Here is a 19,688-nt window from a genome sequence, read left to right as displayed (position 1 = left end):
AAAGAAATCCCTATAAAACAAAATTGAAATAAAACAAATGAACCTGTATATCCAGTTGGTGCCAAAACAACACAGATGAACTAGTGATTTTAAAACACCACTATTCAACTGTATACACTACTCTATTATTGTTGGTGGTGTTAAAATTGTTTCTCTGAACTTGTGGATGTAGAGGGGGATAAAGAAAAGAAGCAATTATGTTAATGCCAAGAACTGGGACTTTCAGAGGGAGTGAAAGGAGATACAGATGTAAGATTGATTAAACACCCCGTGATACTGAATTTGAGTTGGGAATAATCATGATCTATTTTACCTTTTAATTTACCTCCATAACAAAACATTTCCACTGTTTTGTTAGCTCTGTCCACTGAAAAGATCAGAAACAAAGACTGACCTAGTTGCAATGGGCACTCCTAATACTCAGACTGTGGTCTCTAAATACCATCCCAGGGAACCTTAGGGAAATGTCTGGTTCTGGGTCTGGGACGGGAAATGTACAAAATGAGCTGGGTCATCTCGTCATACCAGGGAACAAGAGTTATCAAGATAGTGGGAGCTCGGTGGTTGAGAGTTCAGCTGCTAATCAAAAGGTCAGCAGTTCAAATCCACCAGCCACTCCTTGGAAACTCTACAGGGCAGTTCTACTCTGTCCTATAGGGTTGATTGAAGTGGGAATCAACTTAATGGCAATGGTCAGTGGGATCAAGATAGTGCCAGTAGAGGCAATCTAGAAGAGGCTTTCGTGGGGACAGGGTTGGTTCAGTGGTAGAATTCTCACCTCCCATGCAGGAGACCTAGGTTCCGTTCCTGGCCAATGCTCCTCATCCACAGCCACCACCCACTCCTCTAGGAGTCTTGCGTATTGCTATGAAAATATTTGAGCAGGCTTCAGAGGAGCTTCCAGACTAAGATGGACTAGGAAGAAAGGCCTGGCAACATATTTCTTAAAATCGATTCATGAAAACCCTGTGGATCACAATGGTCCAATACGCAACAGATCATGGGGATGCCACAAGACTGGGCAGCATTTCATTTTGTTGTACTTGGGGACGTCATGAGTCGGGGACTAACTGGACATCAGCAAACAACAACAGAGTACATACACGGCACTACCTGAACCTCATCAGGCCACTAGATCTAACTATTAATTTGCAGGAAATGCAGAGGACAAAGGGACATGTTAAATGACATCCTAGGTCCATAGAGACAGAAAGTAGGTTAGTGGTTTCCAGGTACTTGCCAAAGAATGGAGGAAGCAAGATGAGGAATGATAGTTTAATGGATATGGGATTTCTTTTTGGTAGTGAACACGTTCTAGACTTAGTGGGGATGGTGCACAACATTGTAAATATACTAAAACACACTGATTGTATACTTTAAAACGGTTAAAATGGTAAATTTTTATGTTACGTGAAATTTCTCAATTTTTTCTAGAAAAAGAAAACACACACACATCATAGGGAGGTTACTGGCAACATTCAGACTGAGAAACTACAGGACAAATGACTAATTTCTTTAAAAAAAAAAAAAAATCAAGGCCAGAAAAATAAGAGCTACAAGGGGAATTTGTAGGTTATAAAAACTGAAGTCTTAAATCAGTTAGAATGTGTAGACTATGTTTTGACATTGATTCAAACAAATCATTCAAAAAATTATAAGACAGTCAGACAAATGTGAACACTGGCTCGACATTTGATAATATTAAGGAACTATTTTATTCTTCATTTCCTTAGGTATGATAATATTGAGGTTACATTACAAAAAGTTCTTAAATTTTACAGCCATGTACTGAAAGCTTTCTAGCAGGACTGTGTCTGGGATTTGCAAATGGGAGGGGAATAGGGAGTACAGATGAAACAAGATTGGTATGTTGAAGCTCAACATATAAGGGGTTTATTAGACTCTTACTGTCTCTGGGGGACCCCTGGGGGTGCAGTGGTTAAGAGCTCGGCTTCTAACTGAAAGGTCCAGCAGTTCAAATCCACCAGGTACTCCTTGGAAACCCTATGGGGCAGTTCTACTCTGTCCTATAGGGTCACTATGAGTTGGAATCCACTCAACAGCAACGGGTTTTTTTTTTTTAAACGCCTCTGGGTGAACTCAAATCACCACCCTCTCATTTAACAGCGAGTGCTTAACAATTCGCACCACCCAGGGCAAAATTTTTTATATGTTTAAAATTTTCCATCATAAAAGTTTTTAAAGTTTTGGTGTACTTCTTTCCAGCCTTTTATCTGGTCATTTTCCCCATTTGTGAGAACCTTCTGGCCCATAGTTGTTGCCATCTGGTCGGCTCTGACTCATGATGACCTTATGTACAACAGCACAAAACCTTGCCTGGTTCTGTACCATCTCCAAGATCGTTGGTATGTTTGAGTCCATTTTCTGGTTCCGTACCATCGACATGATTGTTGGTACGTTTCAGTCCATTGTTCTGATTCTGTACCATCTTCATGATCGTTGGTATGTTTGAGTCCGTCGTTGTGGCTATTGTGCCAATTTATCTCATTGAGGGTTTCCATTATTTTTGATGACCCTCAACTTTGCCAAAAGTGATATCTTTTCCTATAGATCAGTCTTTTCCTGATGATGTATCCAAAGTAAGCAAGCTGAAGTCTTACCAACCTCGCTTCTAAGCAGCATTCTGGTTGCATTTCTTCTGACTTGTTCTCTTGGCAGTCCGTGATATATATATATATATCAACGGCAAATATATCTATATATATACCCATTGCCGTCGAGTTGATTTCGACAGAGTAGAACTGCCCCAGGAGGTTTCCTAGGCTGTAATCTTCACAGAAGCGGACTGCCACCTTTCTCCTGCAGAGCGGCTGGTGAGTTCTAACCATCGACCTTCCAGTTAGCAGCTGAGCACCACCAGGACTCCTTAGTCCATGATATAACCAAAAACCCATTGCCGTCAAGTCAATTCCAATACATAGTGACCCTATAGGACAGAATAGAACTGCCCCAAAGAGTTTCCAAGGAGCGCCTCGTGGATTAGGCACTCAATAAACATTGGGAAAGGCACCATAGCTTAGCAATCGCACACAGCTCTGGGTTTGATACCTGCTTGGTTCTTACTGACTGTGAGACCTTGGGCAAGTCAATTAACTTCCCTGCCCCCCATCTGCGAAACAGGACGAGTAAATTATGCCCATTTCCTTGGGTGGTTATGAATAGTAAACAATTATATCTAGCAGACTTGAGCCTCTACCAGTTTGTCAATTTGTCATACTATAGTGACTTGCAAGGAGCTGTGATGGCACAATTGTTAAATGACCGAAATATCAGCAGTTTGAACCCACCAGCTGCTCTGTGGAAGAAGAGACCTGGCAATCTGCTCCCGTACAGATTACAGCCTAGAAAAGCCCATGGGGCACTTACACTCCATCACTTGGGTTGCTGAGTTGGAATCAACTGGAGGGCACCCGACAACACGGTGGTTTGTGTGTTGCCGAGATACTGGAAGCTATGCCACTGGTACTTCAAATACCAGCAGGAAAACTTCAAATACCATCCATGGTAAACAGGTTCCAGCAGAGCTTCCAGACTAAGACAGACTAGGAAGAAAGGCCTGGTAAGCTACTTCTTAAAATTAGTCAATGAAAACCCTACGGATCACAATATTGTTCAATACAGTACTGAAAGATCAGCCCCCTAAGTTGGAAGGCACTCAAAAGACGCAGTGGCTGCAACCATGGACACGAGCACAGCAACAATCATGAAGATGGTGCAGGACTGGGCAATGTTTTGAACTCCTCTACATGGGGAGTCACCATCAGAGCCAACTCGATGACAACTAACAACGGACAGACTCAATAACATTGCCTGACATAGGGTGAGCATGGTGTGCTAAAAACCACTGAAACCAGAGTAATTGACATGGTATTGCTGGATGGTGGATTCCAAGAGGGCAGGTACCATGGCCAACTTGTTCCCGGGTATGTGCCCAGGGCCTGGCAGATGACTGAGGCTCAAGAAATATCGATCTTTTGACTGTTGTGACCCTTCGAAGTGTCTTGTTTCATTTGGCTCTCCTGAAGCCTCCTATCCACTGTCCCTCTCTGCCCTCTCCACGCTCCACCTGCCCACACCTGGGGAATCAGTACCCACCAGTCTGTGCGAACTGTCTCCTGAGTTGTGCGGTGCTACCTGCCATCTCCCCACATCCACTCTGCCGTCACCAGGGTTGAATTGTGTTCCCCCAAAAGATGTGTCGAAGTCCTAACCCCCGGAACCTCAAAATGTGACCTTATTTGGAAATACGGCCTTTGCAGATGTAATTAAGTCAATGTGAAGTCAGACTGGAGGAGGGAAAAAACTTAACCAAACCAGTTGCCAAGTGACTGACTCTGACTCACGATGACCCCCTGTATGTCAGAGTAAAACTGTGACCCATGGGGTTTTCAATGGCGGATTTTGTGAAGGCACATCGCCAGACCTTTCTTCTGAGGTGCCTCTGGGTGGACTCAAATTGCCAAGCTTTTGTTTAACAGCCGAGGGCTTAACTGTTTGTGCCAGCCATGGACTCCATACAGGAGTAGGGAGGACCCCAATCTCTTTTAGACTGGTGTCCCTATAAGAAAACAGAGACACAGAGAGACAGACACAGGGAAGACAGCCATGTGGAGAAAGACACAGAGATGTGGCCAAAAGCCAAGGAATGCCTGGGGCTCCAAGAAGATGAAAGAGACAAAGATCTTCCCCTAGAGTCTTTGGAGAGAGTGTAACCCTGATGACACCCTGATTTTAGACTTCTAGCCTCCAGAACGGAGAGAATAAATTTCTGTTGTCTTAAGCCACCCAGTCTGTGGCATTTAGTTATGGCAGCCCTTGGAGACTAATATGTTCCTTGTCCGAGATGGCTGTGGACCATGTGAACAGCCCCCACCAGCCAGATGGGCTCCTGTGGCTCCTGGACCTTCTTCTTCAGGGTCCGTCTCATGTATCAGCCAACAGAGCCCGTTCTCAGGGCTGTGTCTGGGTTTGCCTAATGCTCCAAGCAGGGTGGCTGGAGCCTAGAACTGGGACAGAGTGAACTCCCCCTCTGGCAGGCCTCCAAGGTGTCAAGGCACAAATGGCTGCTTCAGCCAGAGGCTGAAGCTGCCAGACAGCTGCCAGTGCAGTGGTGGGAAAGGGCACAAGCTGGGTCCCAGTGGTCACCACAGGGGTGGTGAGGAGGGCTGACCCTCCACTGGAGTGGAGCCAACTGCAGCCAGTCTTGCCCACATGAACGAGGGGAGAAGCTGGGTGCCAGAAGAGGCAGCGGAACCCCAGGTGACCCACCTCCCGTCACCAGCGTTCTCCCTTTTGGGCCTTCCTCAAATGACAGCCTAGGGTAGAGAGGGCTCAGAGACTGGCATTGCCAACATCCCCTGGGCAAGCATGCCTTGCCACACCTTCCAGGCCCCCAGGTCGGGAGGCATGGGCAGCATTGGGCTGGGAGGGTGGCAGTGGGTACAGCCCTGCACCTGTCTCATCCCGGGGATGTGCCAAGTCACAGCTGCAGAGGTGAAAGGCCGGGGACGTAGAGCCAAGGGGTTTAATGCCAAGGACTACCCGCCCGCCGCCGGGATCAAATTGGCAACAGCAACTTGAAAGGTCAGATAGGAAGCTTAGGGGGCGGTGAGTTAATGTCAACGGGGGAGGAGCAATTTGGAAAAGGAGGGTGAGAACAGTTGCACAACGTGAAGAATGTAATCAATGTCACTGAATTATACATGCAGAAATTGGTGAATTGATGTATGTTCTGTGTAGTTTCAACATCAAAAAAAATAAATTTTAAAAAAAGAGAGGAAAATTGGCTTTTTGATGTCACTGTTTGTGCTACTGGATGTCTTTCCTGCCACTGGAGTTTGACTTATGTGGATTTAAAATTAGTCCTCTTATTTAAAAAAAAAAAAAACACAGCCCCCTCAGGCCATGCTTCCCCAATCCCTGTCTCCTGGCCACAGGGGCACCCCACCCTCACCCAGCCCCAAGACCCCACATGGCCACAAAGCTGGACTCAACATGGCCATCGCCAGGCTGGGGTCTGATCCTGCTGTGCCCTCTGAAGCAGGCTGGGCCTGCAGCCAGGGGTTGGGGGCAAGGGGCAGGAGTGAGGGGCCTCAGGCCAGGAGGGCCGCCTGGCGGAGGGAAAGAAGACAAAGGCGCAGGTTTCTGTCCAGGAAGTCGGATTATACATTTTAGTCATGGGCGCGAGGCATCGGGGGACAGTGCAGGGCCACGGGGCGAATAAGAGGTCGAGAGCTAGGGTTTGGCGTCAATCTTACAAAGTGTATAAAGAATCTGTGTTTCTCTACAATAACAAAAACCAAAGGCTACAAGAGCGGTTGTATATACAAAACACGGAGATATTGCTTCACTTGCAAACAGGTTCCGAACCAGATGGGGAGACAAGACAGGGGCGGGGGGTAACGGAGAGCGTGCTGCGTGCAAAAAAGGGGGTTGACGAGGGAAGAAGGGTCTTCTCCCAGCGGAAATCTACAGGCAGGAGCTGGAGGCACACACGCAGAGGGTGGCGAGGGCGTGTCGGCCTGTACGTGGGGAGCAGGCAGGACGCTGAGTGCCAAGAATGTCCGCCTGCCCTGGTCCCCCTCGGTGCCTGGCTCTGCAGGAGTCAACCTGGAAGGGTCTCTGGGTGAGTGCAAGGGGCTGGCTGGGCCAAGTGGCCAGAGAGGGAGGGAGGCAGCCGCTCCTGGGAATCTTCCATGGAAAATGCAAGAAGCGTGCTCGGCCAAGCCGTCCTCCTGCCCCCTGACCAGCCCCGTGCACCCTGCCACTCTCCCCACCCACCAAGGTGCCCCCTGGGACCCACGAGGAACAGGAGCAGCAAGCGGGGCTTCTAGCTTTCCTCAGGTGGGCTAGGCCGGGCTGGGAGGCACCATTCAACTCTGGCTCCTCGGGGAGCTCGCTGGGAGGGCAGGAGCGAGCCCGTCACAGAGGGACAGAGGGTGGGGAGGACAGTGTGGTGGGGGGCCGGGAGGACAAGGACGAGCACGCACGCTCGGGGCCAGGCGCGGGGGTCACAGGTTCTGGCAGCACTGCAGCTTGTTGGGCTTCTGTCCGTCGGTGGTGGGCGGCACGCTTATGTCCACCACATTGTTGCCAGGGGACTCATCATGGGCTGCGCGGTCAGCGATCTGCTTCTGTGACACGATGCGGTAGATCTCTGCGGGCATGGAGGGTGTGGGGGGGGGGGCGGAAAGGGGTAAGGAGGGTCACAGTGCCCCACTGCACAGAAAGCCTCCACTCAAGACTCAGTTTTCCCCTCTCAAAGGCTCCCAAGGAGCCCTGCACGCCCCCGATCATGTCAAGGTGACAAGGACGGGATGCCAGGCATCTGTCCTGACTACTCATGTGCCCACCTCCTGACCCCAGGCTTCTATCTTCTAGGGTCCCAGTGTGTGTGCCTGCACCCTCATCCTCAAAGCAGCTTCCGAAGACTGAACTTCTAGAAGTGTCTGCCTTCGGCTGCCTGCCTCCCCACCTGGCTGTTCCCTGGAGGAGCCTCTAGCAGGCCTCCCTGTGGGAGCTGGCTGAAGGGTCTCTGCGTCCCCTACACCAAAAGCGGCAAAATCTAGCCTGACCCCGTGGAGAGTGCCATGTTTGCCCTGGTGCCCATACTGACCAGCAGGTGAACAGATAAAGGGTCAGGGGATGACTTCTGGAGAGCACAGCCTGTGAAATGTGTGCCCCCACGCACCCTCAGGTGGGCCCACCAGTATTTCTCTGCCCCCGCCCAGGCCCTGGGCCCACCTGTGAGGATGTTCTTGAAGGCTTCCTCTACGTTGGTGGAATCCAAGGCTGAGGTCTCAATGAAGGACAGGTTGTTCTTTTCTGGAACAGAGAGAACATTCCCCGGGTGAGCCAGGTCAGGGGCTAAGTCCAGCTGGGGGTCCTGCTTGCCCGGTTGCCTGGCAAACCTGGCCCAGGAAACAAAGGGCTGGTGCCAAGGGTCAGGACCCGACAGCCCACTCTTCAGAGAGGGGAGGCTGGTGCTGCGGCCATGGGAGCAAGCCAAGGAGATGCCAGGGCCTAGGCCCCAACACCAGCCTTCCAGAAGCTTCTCTGATGCTTTAGGAGTGTGGGGCCGGAGGTGACCACATGAACTCACAGGGACCGGAATACAGGAAGCCCTTCCAGGCTTGCTCAGCCCTGTCTGCTCACCTTCAGAAGGTGTGAGCCTTGCCTGAGCTGCTCACCTTCAGAAGGTGTGGGCCTCACCTGGGCCCGCCTGCTCACCTTCAGAAGGTGTGGGCCTTGCCTGGGCCCTGCCTGCTCACCTGCGAAGGCACGGGCCTCGTCCGTGGGCACAGCCCGCAGATGGCGCAGGTCACTCTTGTTGCCCACCAGCATGATGACAATGTTACTGTCTGCGTGGTCCCGCAGCTCCTTCAGCCAGCGCTCCACGTTCTCATACGTCAGGTGCTTGGCGATGTCATACACAAGCAGAGCGCCTACTGCGCCACGGTAGTACCTGCAGGAGTGGGGTTCCAGGCGTGAGCCTCTGCAGGCCTCTCCCGACCAGAACCCTGAGGCTTTTGGGGCAGCAGCTACCAAACAGGAACTTGGGGAGCCAGGGGCTCCTTGGCTCACAGACAGGGCCCAGCTGAGGATGGCCATCGTGGTGGTCTCAAGGGACATGTGCATGTCCCGAGGCCCTGACTCTGCTCCCCAGGTTCAGCTCAGGAACGTGGGGCTTGTGGGGGCAGTATGGCGCGTGGAGTTAGAAGACAGCCCCAAGGGCAGGGGCAGAAGGGAGGACACAGCATCTGGGTAGGGAGAGGCTGCTGCTGCCGCTGAGGCCTGGCCTGGCCTGGACTCCCCAGAAGGCCAATGAGCACCTCCATCCTGAGGTGACAGGATCTAGACGGAAGCGAGTAGCTCTGCTGGGGAGGGGGAATGGCCCGGGGATAGAAGGACTCAGGGAGGCAGGGACCACCTGGTGGGAGCACAGGATGGATGTGGGAGAGCCGTGAGCCACAGCACGGAGGTGACACTGAGGGGAGCTGAGAGAAACGCCAGGCTGGGGACACAGCCAGACGGGGCTGGCCTGACTGGGCAGCGGGCCAAGTGGAGTGGCCCAGGCAGGCCAGGGATGACAGCCCTGGGTAGCAGAGAACCTAGCTGGAATCAGCACATGAAAAGATGCTCAACACCATTAGTCATTGGGGAGATGCAAGTGAAAACCATAATGAGATGCCATTTCACACCCACTAGAAGGGACATGATTTAAAACAATAGAAAACAACAGGTGTTGGTGGGGTGGTAGAGAAACCGGAACCCTCATTCATTGCTGGTAGGAATGCAATATGGCGCAGCCACTTTGGAAACAGTTTGGCAGTTCCTCAAAAATTCAGAACATAGAACTACCATATGACCAAGCAATGCCACTGCTAGGTACCTGCCCAAAAGAAGGAAAAGCAGGAACGCAAGCAGACACATGTACACCACCGTTCACTGCAGCGCTATTCACAACAGTCAAGAGACAGAAACTGCCTAAATGCCCCATCAACAGACAAATAAACAAACTACAGTATTTATGTACAATGGGATATTACTTAGCCATAAAAAGAAATGAAGTCCTGATCCAGGCTACAACATGGATGACCTTGAAAACACGCTGAGTGAAATAAGTCAGTGGCAAAAGGACAAATATTGTATGATTCCACGTACATGGAATATCTAGAACAGGCAAGTGCATAGAAATAAAAATTTACTAGTGTTTACTAGGGGTACGGGGGAGGGAGAAAGAGGGAGTCCTTGCTTCGGGACACTCAGTTTCTGTTAATGGTTGTGGAAACATTTGGAAGCCACAGTGTTGGTGGCTGTACAAGATGAAATGTAATTAATGTCATTGAATTGTACACATAAAAAAATGTTGATAACAGAGAACCCCTGAGGAAGCAGGAGAGCAGTGGGATGCAGACCTCAAAGTCTCGTAAAAAGACCAGACTTAATGGTCTGACTGAGACTAGAAGGGACAGAGGTCACGGTCCCCAGACCTTCTGTTATCCCAAGACAGGAACTGTTCCCAAAGCCAACTCTTCAGACAGGGATTGGACTGGACTATGGGATAGAAAATGATACTGGTGAAGAAGAAGCTTCTTGGATCAAGTAGACACATGAGACTATGTGGGTAACTCCTGTCTGTAGAAGAGATGAGAGGGCAGAGGGGGTCAGAAGCTGGCCGAATGGACACGAAAAGAGAGAGTGGAGAGAAGGAGTGTGTTGTCTCATTAGAGGGAAAGCAACTAGGAATATATAAACCAAAAAACCAAACCCATTGCCATTGAGTCGATTCTGATTCATAGAGACCCTAAAGGACAGAGTAGAACTGCCCCATACAGTTTCCAAGGAGCGCCTGGCGGATTCAAACTGCCGACCTTTTGGTTAGCAGCCATAGCACTTAACTGCTGCGCCACCAGGGTTTCCAGGGATACATAGCAAGGTGTATATAAGTTTTTGTATGAGAGACTGACTTGGTTTGTAAACTTTCACTTAAAGCACAATAAAAATTAAAAACATGTTGATAGAAGAATCCTCATCAAAAGGGGGAAAAAACAGAATAGAATTTCAAATTCTAATGGAACCCAGGCTTTCTGGAGCCACAGAAGCTGGATAAACCCCCAAAACTATTGCCCTCAGGTAATCTTTAAACCTTAAACCAAAAATATCCCCTGAAGTCTTCTTAAAACTAAACAATAGTTTAACTTAACTAGTAAAGAGTTTCTGCCTTGAGTATTGTGCTCTTTTAAGAACTATCTGTATGGGATCAAACTGACAACATCTCGCGAGATTAGATAGGAACCTTAGCGGGCAGTAAGTTTACGTTAATGGGGGAGGAACAACTCAGAAAAGGTGAAAATGGTCACACAACTTGAAAACGTGATGAATGTCACTGAATTGTACATGCAAAAATTGCTGAATGGTGAATGTTCTGCTGTGTATGTTCTCCATAACAATAACAAATAAAACTTAAAAAAAAAGAAAGGAGGAATGTTGAATTGGCAATGTTTGGCTACATATATATTTACCATAGTTAAAGAAAAAAAAGGGAATCAGCCTGGCCTGCGTCCCCAGCTCCTGAGAGGTAGTTTCTAACCCCGTTGGGATTCCCTAAGTGACCGGAGTGTCTCTGCTACTCATGGTGGGTCCCCCACGGTTTATGCTATGAGATGGCTCATCACCACCATGCAATGAGAGGGCTGGAGCTTTGAGCCGTGTGATGTCAGCCCCAACCTCCAGGGAGGGGAGGGCGCTGGCAACTGAGTTTGATCACATAGCAAATGATTCAATCAACCACACCTATGTAATGATACCCCAATGAAAACTCTGGACACGGACGCTCCGGTGAGCTTCCCTGGTTGGCAACACCCTGCATGTTGTCATGCATCAATGTGCCGGGAGGGTGACTCATCCTGACTTCATGGGAGGGGACATGGAAACTCCAAGTCTGGGGTCCTTCCAGACCTCGCCCCGAGTTTCCCCCTTTGGTTGGCTCTGATGTATGTCCTTCTGCTGTGATAAAACTATATTAGTAAGTATAGTGCTTTCCTGAGTTCTGGGAGGCATTCTAGTCAATTATCCAACGTGAGGGTATGGTGCAACCCCCCCAAATTTGGAGCCAGCTGGTCACAAGTGAGGGTGGTCTGGGGACCTGAGCCTGAGGCTGGTGTCTGAAGTAAGGGCACCTTGTGGAGAGCTGTGCCCTTAACCTGGCAAGTTTTCCTCACCTCCAGGTAGTAGGTGTTGGAACTCACCGTAATCCTCACTGTGTACCCGGCACCCAGTGTTACTGGCAGTGCCTCAGAGGAGAACCCCGGGGCTCAAAGGGGCTGTGGGATCACCCACCTGTGGTCATAACGTGGCTAAGGGTTCCTAGCTCCTGGGGGTCTCTGCAGCCCTATGCTACAGGGTGGTGTCCAGGGCATTTCTCCGCCCGACTGGATGGCCGCTCCGTCCCTGCTCTCCCCCTCCTCCTGCCCATCTCCTACCTCACCCACACACCCTGTGCCCCCTGGGACCTCTGCCACCTGCCTGCTGTACTCACGCAGAAGTGATGGCGCGGTAGCGTTCCTGGCCAGCTGTGTCCCAGATCTGTGCCTTGATGGTCTTGCCGTCCACTTGGATGCTGCGGGTGGCGAACTCCACACCGATGGTGCTCTTGCTCTCCAGGTTGAACTCGTTGCGGGTGAAGCGTGACAGCAGGTTGCTCTTCCCCACGCCCGAGTCCCCAATAAGCACCACTGTGGGGGAGGGCAGAGGGTAGACACATGTGTGAGCTGGAGCTGGGTGCTCCCCACATTCACCCACGGAACCTCACAGCTGCTCCCTGGGCGCTAAGCAAACCTGGCATCCCAACACAGCAGAGAAGTCTGAGTTTTCCTGGAGCCTCTCACCCACAGGCACCAGGTTTCCTGGTACAGGTGCAAATGGAGGCTCAGGTCTTCTGGAAACACAGCCTCTGGACGGCAGAATACTCCTGCCTGTCCTTGGTCCTTCATGGGCCTCCCCTGCAGCCTGGTGGCCCGGGCATCCCAGTCAAGCCTCAGAGAGCTCTGGAGCTGTGCAGCCTTGGGGAAGTCACTTAACCTCTCTGGGCTGCATGTGTGGAAAGGGAGATAGTAACAGAAGCTGTCTCAGGGAAGAGGAAGTGGCAGCGGGCATGCACAGAGCTCAGCGCCAGGGCAGGGGCAGGTCTGTGCAGTGGTACATGTCCACACATGGTTCACAAGGTGTGTCCACTCCGTGTCACCCAGCTCCCCCTGCCCGCCTGAAGGCAGGCCTCGCCAGCCCCAAGGGTCTTGTGCATGCCTGCCCACAGGCCCTACCTGTGCCCAGAAAGGGTGCCAGGGCATCACGGCTGGGAGGGAGCCAAGAGATTGCAGGCAGAATCCTCCTGGGACCTGGTGTCTGACTCTGGTATACACAGGCTAGGCAGCAACTGCCCAGAGCCCAGATGAGGGGCAGGAGCTAGCCCCTTAGCCTCCAGGCCACATGGGTCTCCATGGAAGTCACAGTGCAGGAGCTGGGATTCTGAGAACATTCTGAAGACCCACGGGGCAAAATGCTAAGGGAATACCTAGGGCTTCCCAGTTCTGTGAGCAGCTCAGGGTATTCATGGATTCTCCATGCCAGATGGTGACTCTGCTGATTTCTCAGAAGTAGATTACCAGGCCTTTCTTCCAAGGCACCTCTGGGTAGACTTGAACCTCCAACCGTTCAATTAGAGGCCAAGCGTGGTAAACGGTTCCAACATCACAGCCTATTCTCCTCGCAGCCGCCAGAGGGCGCCTGTGAGCCCACTTCTCTCGGGTAAAAACTTGAGTCCACAGGGCCTACACCACCTGTCCCATCCGCTCCCTGCCCGCTCCTCCTCTTCTCTCCCCCTTGCTCACTTCCAGCCCCACGGGCCTCCTTGCTGGGACTCCGCACCACCTGGTTCCCTCCTGACATCTCCTTCAAGCGGTCCCTCAAATGCCACTTGATTTCTTATTTAAAATCCTAACCCCTCCTACTCCCCATCCCGCTTCCCTGGCATGTCTCACTCATTTGTTTTCTGCCCCTCCTTCAGTCCTCCCCACCCCTTGGGGGAGGGACCCTGAGTGAATGCTCTTGCTCCCTGGTCGCCCCAGGACCTGGCAGAGGGGGCGCTCACAGAAAGCACTTGATTAATGTCTGTCGAACCAACAAATGCCCAAGCGGCTGGCGGACCCTCCCAGGCCGATGCCCACCACTGCTTGGGAACCTGTCCTTGGAGGCCACCCAGGTCATCCCAGAGCCATAGGTGAGGAGGGGGCAGATGACCCCACACCATGGGCCCACACCCTCTCCTAGTTGGCTGCTTACAAGCTGAGAATAAGAAGAATGTCTTCTGAGTCTGTGCTCAGAAAGCGCTTGACAGGCGTCACCTCGTGCAAATGTCATACAACCCATTTTACAGATTAGGAAACTGAGTCTCAGGCAAGGGAATAAGGAGCTTGAGGCAGGGGTGGACTCTAACCCTGTGCTTATCTGCAGGCTCAGCTCCACCAAGCAGGTGGTACAGGCAGGACTAGAACCCAGGTTCACTAGGGTCTCAAGTGTGAGTGCCTTCACTCCTAACTCACCACCTTGTTCACTGCTTGCCCTCCACAGATCAGCACCTGGCTCAGGGGTCTTGGTCCAAATCCCTAGTGGTGCCCTGAGGCCCCTGCCCTTCAGCCTGTGCCTCCCTCACCCAGCAGCCCAGCTCCCAGGGTAGCCGCAAACTCCTGCTTATCCATCAGGACCCCTCAGTTCAGGCCTCTCCTCTCCTTCATACCACTGCCTGGCCTATGTCAGGTCCTGTGGGGCCTGTGTCTTTTCCTGCCACCTTGGGTGCCCAACACAAGTCGGCCCTGTTGACTTGAAAGACAAAGAGAAAGGTAGGAAGAGGTGGGGATGGCCATGGGCCTGAGGCCCAGTGCCAAGGACTCCCATCTACGCTAGAGGGGCCACAATTACTCTGACGCCATCCGGGCTGACTGATGGTGCCACTGTCCCAGTCACGACCCTTCACCTCTTTCCCACGGCACCTTGGGAACCTGGCCAAGGCTGGGAGGTTTGCTTTGCCTCTCAGCCTCAGGAAGGCAGGGAACTGAGGATGACCCTCGGGCCTCGCCCTGTAGCCCCTGGACAGCCCACCCCCTCACAAGACCTCCCCCAGCTATACAGCCTCAGGGTTGCCTCAGCCCCACCCGTTCCCCAGCCACAACTACGTTGGCTCAGCTCACCCGGGGCCTGAGTGTCTTGCAGCCCCAGCTTCTCAGGTTCAGCCTGGGAACAATGTTAGTATCATAACCCCCACTGCACAGTTGGGGACGCTCAGCCCGGAGGGACCAAATCCCAGGGCCACCCATAGCGGACGGTGGAGGCCAGGGCAGGACAAGGACAAGGGGCATTGGCAACTGACGGTGGGAAGACCAGGCCTCCTGGTGCCCCTGGCACATGCTGCCCATGGCCAAGGGGTGGCTGGTGGGGCTGCAGGCTGGCCAGTAATGAACATGGCATTGTTGATGACACAAACAATCTGTTGTCCTGGGGGAATAAAAGGACCTTGAGGACACAGCCCCCAGCATTTCCAAAGAAGTCAGGGCACCACCGGCCAGGAGCCAGGCCCCTAGGACACACCACTTGGCTGGCAGAGCAGGCAAGCCCTGCTGGCAAAAACAAGGACCCGAGTCCTCTCGGAAGCCCTGGGGCTGTGGCCAGGCCCATGCAGGGCCCAAGGTACAGGGGACAGTGTGGCACCCCTGGGGTGCAGACCCTGCACTTGGGAGGAGCAGGTGGCCATGCTAGCAGGCCAGGAAGCCAGACCTGCCTCCAGAAAGCCAGCCCCGCCCACCCTAGGGCCCCTGGACCAGCACTGAGGGCATCCTGTCCACAGTGATTGTCCGGGAATTGGAGGGTACAGGAGAGGTGCTCAAAGGCCAGGGCCAGGAAGGCCTCCATTTGCAATGGGGGAAGATTATGCGCTCAGGTCCCAGCCCGGCAATGGGAACAGTAGGCCTGGTGGAGCCTGGCCCAGGCTGGAGGGCAGAGGTGGGCTCGGGAACACTCAGGAGCGAAGGAAGAGCCCCAGAGTGGCTTGGTTCCCTCGTGAACTAGCTACCACCCTCTCTCCACCTCCTTTCCCCTCTAAAAAAAAACCAGTTGCCACCAAGTTGACCCCAACTAATAACAGCCCCATGTATGTCAGAGTACAACTATGCTCCACAGGGTTTTCAGTGGCTGATTTTTCAGAAGTAGATTGCCAGGACTTTCTTCTGAGGCACCCCTGGGTGGACTCAAATTATCAGCCTTTCAGTTAGCAGCTGAGTGTGTTAACTGTTTGCACTACCCAGGGACTCCCCCTTTCCCAAAAGGATCCCTAAATGGAGTAGGAAGGAAATATACAAAGGAAGGGGCCCGGGGTCAGCATGACCAGCTCCCCATGTGACCCATGTCCTCCTGAGCCAGGAGAGCCACTGTCCCCGACTCACTTTCCAGAGGCACTGCCTCAGGCCCAGCTGCTCTACCTACAGACCCCACGCCCCAAACATCAGAGGAGAGGTCAGGGTGCCTCCAGGGCTCAATAGGCAGGCTGGGAAAATGGTTGGAGCTGACGGGCTAAAATGGTAAGAGGATAAATGTGAAGATCTATAATTAGGTAGAAATAAACAACCTCGCTCCTAGGGGATGGGGAGAAAACAGAGGAAAACAACTTGTGGGAGAACACCTGGGGGGCTGTGGGGGCCTCCAAGGTCAGGGGAATGAAGACCATGTGATGTGGCCGCCAAAACATAAACAACTAGGTAGCGGGTGGGGTTGGTGGGGTTGCCAGGGTCCTAAGCCAAGGGGTGTGGCCCCTCTGTGCCAGAGGAATGGAGAGGAGGAGCAGGGTGGGCCTGGCATGGGCAGAGCCAGGAGGGGGCCAGAGGCTCTGTAGGCACAGGTCCTGTAGGGCCCTACCCTTCTGACCCTGCAACTTGGACAAGGAATCTTGGCCCCCTCCTCAGTGCCTGCCATCGCCCCAGAAAGATGCAGGGTTTTGTTCCTGCCCACCTGCCATATGTACGGCAAGTGATGGCGGTGGCTTCTCTCTTCCCGTCTCTCCTTTTTGATCGGGCAGAGTCACTTGTTGCTACTGTTGTTAGTTGCTGTCGAGTGTATTCCAACTCAGGGTGATCCCACGTGGGATGCCTGGGTGAAGCAAATGGCTAAGCGCTCAGCTACTAGCCAAAATGTTGCCGGTTTGAACCCACCTAGAGGTGCCTCAGAAGAAAGCCCTGGCAATCTGCTTCCACAAGATCACAGCCTTGAAAACTCTATGGAGCAGTTCTACTCTGACACACAGGGAATCGCTATGAGCTGGAATCAACTCAACAGCAGCTAACAAAAACAAAAGTTACTAACTGAAAGGTGGACAGTTCAAAACCACCCAGAGGAGCTTCAGAAGACAGGCCTGGCGGTCTGCTTCTGAAAAGTCACGACCTGGAAAACTCTATGGAGCAGTTCTACTTTGCACACATGGCGTCACCATGGTCCAAGGTCACAGAGAGCTTCCTTTCCCAAAAAATTTACCTGAGTGACAAAATGAGGGAACTTAAAGAAAAATATTCAACGACAGTAGATGGTCCTAGGATGGAGGCACATAGTAAGGTTAAGGTGACACCTCCTACGTCCATAGTCCGGGAAATGCTGATCTTGTGGGCTGGACATCCACTACCAAACCACCTCAAGAAGGTCAGCAGGGCACCTGCTCATGAAAGGAGGCCAGTGGGGGGGAAGGCAGCAAGGCAGGCAGGAGGGCCCCCCCGACCCCCCACCCCCCCCGCCCCGCCACCCCCCGCGCCAGCTGCTGCCGAAGTCACACTGGCGTTTCCAGGAAGCGGACTCTGGGGATTCATCCTGGGAACTGCATGGCCGCTTTGTTGCCCCTGACCCAGTAACTACTTCTGGGAACACACTTCAAGGAAAGAGCCCAAAGGGCAAAAGACGATGGCTTGCACAAATCCTCAGTACCGGGTTATTTATAACAATGAAAGGTCGAGAATAATCAGTACCCAATACACCGCAAGCTGACACAGGGACCTGGAAAAGTCCCGCTGCTCTGGCGGGGCCACAGAGGGCGGGTGCCCAGCAGGGATCTACAGAGTAGCTGCCTCTGTGTAGGCTGAGTGCAGATTGGACCAGTGTGACAGGACTGGAGGCTGGTCACTCGTCCCCAGAGGGTCCCTCCAAAGCACCCCCCAGCTTTAGGGTAAGGTCCCAACATTCAGGCCTCACTGAACAGACAGCTGTGTCTGCCAGCAATGCATCAGCCTGCTGGCAGGTCCCAAGCCCATGGGGCTGTGATGCTGCTGGGCCTTTGCACAGGGGCTCTCTCTGCCTGGAAGCTTTTTGCTGCATGGATACCCCAGGCAAGGAGACCTGCACCCCACTCTTCTCATCTCAAGGACCCCAGGCCTGGCCTCAAGATGACAGATGATACCACAGACACAAGAGGTGGCAAGGCCTGCTCTGGACACGGACCCCATTGGGAGCAAGATGCCCTCAGCTGACATGGGAGGCAAATCCTCACACAGCAGGCAGCAGGCAGTCAGCAGCTCTCTAGGGTGATCACTGTCAGCCAGGGAGCCCAGGAGAGCACCTGGTCACTGCTCAGCTTTGCATGCAAACCGCTGCAAAACCAAAAGCCAAAAACCAAACCAGTGCCTGTGGAGTCAATTCAGACTCATGGCAAACCCATGTGTGTCAGAGTGGAATCAGAGTAGAACTGTGCTCCAAGGCTGTGACCTTTTGGAAGCCGATCGCCAGGCCTTTCTTCCAAGGTGTCTCCGAGTGGGTTCAAATCACCAACTCTTTGCTTAACAGTCAAGCACTTAATGGTTTGTACCACCAGGGACTCCTGCAAAGCCAATGACCCCTAAAACAGCACAGAGTCTCCAGTGACAGGGAGGGAGTCTCCTCAGCTCCAGGGGCAGGATGAAGGAGCTCCTCAGCTGGTCCCAGCAAGCAATGGCTGGCTAGAACCGCGTAGGCCATACTTGGTGCTCCTTGGGCAGGGAAGATCCCCAGAAGGTTGGCCAATGCTGGTGCCATCAGCCTGCATGTGTTGGGAGGTGGTCTAACAGCCCTGAGTCCCAGTCCTGGTGCCAAGGCCCTTCAAACACACTCCCTAGGTTAGGGTTCAAAACTGCCTCTAATACTTACTAGCTGTCCTTGTCTCTCTGGGTCTCAGTTTCCTAATCTGTGAAAAAAGAGCTGGAGTCATAACGACCTTATAGGATTGTGGAGAGGATTTGAATAAATTTCTGTGTGCAAACTGCTTAGAAAAGACAAGATACTTGGTGAGTGCTATCAAGCATCTAGTATCATTAGTTCTGTTCTTCACCAGGTCCAGGTGCAGACACAGGCGCTCCTCCGCCCCATTCAGGATGTGCACCCCAGTCCAGGGTCGCCCCACTACGTACCTCACCTCGGACCCCCACGACGGCACACCCCTTATTATCCGCCCCACCCCTCGCGAGCCCCGCCCCCAACAGGCCTGGCCCAGCCCACCCCAGAGTCCCGCCCCCTGAGCTCAGAACCAGTCCACATCTCAGACACGCCCACCATGTATTGGCCCCGCCCCGAAGGCCCACCCTCTGTCATCCATCCAGCCCAGCCCGGCCCGCCAAATCCCGGGCGGCCCCGCCCCCTCCGAAGGCCCCACCCCAACGGCCTCTCCCACCGCTCCGGGCCCCACCCCCTCTGGGCCCCGACCCCGCCCCGGCGCATCCCGGGTCCCCAGGCCTCCCAGGGCCGCCGGTTGCTCGCAGCCGCGCACTCCGGCCTGGAGCTAACGGAACCCAGTCTGCCCGGCCTTCCTCGCTGCTGGACCTGACGGGTCCCAGGTCCCGAGCTCCGGCCTGGGCCCAACGGCCCGGAGCGCAGCCTCGACTCGTCTGCCCGCCGCCTCGTTGCCGCGCCCTCGCCTGTCGGTGTCCCACCGACCGCACCTTTGAATAGGTAGTCGTACTCGTCGTCCCGGGTCCCCATTGTCCTGGCGCTTCCGGCGGGATCGGCGACTCCGCAGCCCCACCACAAACACCCAGCGGGGGCGGAGCCGGAGTGGCACAGAGCGGCGGTCGAGTGGCCAATCAGCGACGGGCGGCCGAGCAACTGGCACCCGA

General features: G+C 53.2%; 1 protein-coding gene across 1 annotated transcript; it reads right to left on the bottom strand.

Annotated features, from left to right (window-relative positions):
• Nucleotides 1-6,268: 6,268 nt before the first annotated feature.
• On the bottom strand, nt 6,269-19,625 carry RAB11B (RAB11B, member RAS oncogene family). Its single transcript, XM_049876721.1, has 5 exons — nt 19,515-19,625; nt 12,062-12,257; nt 8,292-8,485; nt 7,765-7,845; nt 6,269-7,177 (listed from the first exon to the last, which is right to left on the bottom strand). Exons 1-5 carry the CDS (start codon nt 19,552-19,554, stop codon nt 7,032-7,034), a joined length of 657 nt encoding a protein of 218 aa, XP_049732678.1. The 5' UTR covers nt 19,555-19,625; the 3' UTR covers nt 6,269-7,031.
• Nucleotides 19,626-19,688: the final 63 nt, after the last annotated feature.

The sequence above is a fragment of the Elephas maximus genome, chromosome 3 (assembly GCF_024166365.1).
Source record: "Elephas maximus indicus isolate mEleMax1 chromosome 3, mEleMax1 primary haplotype, whole genome shotgun sequence".
NCBI classification, from domain to species: Eukaryota; Metazoa; Chordata; class Mammalia; order Proboscidea; family Elephantidae; genus Elephas; species Elephas maximus.
Note: the sequence above shows the minus strand (reverse complement) of the source record. Positions and strands in the feature narration are given on the sequence as shown.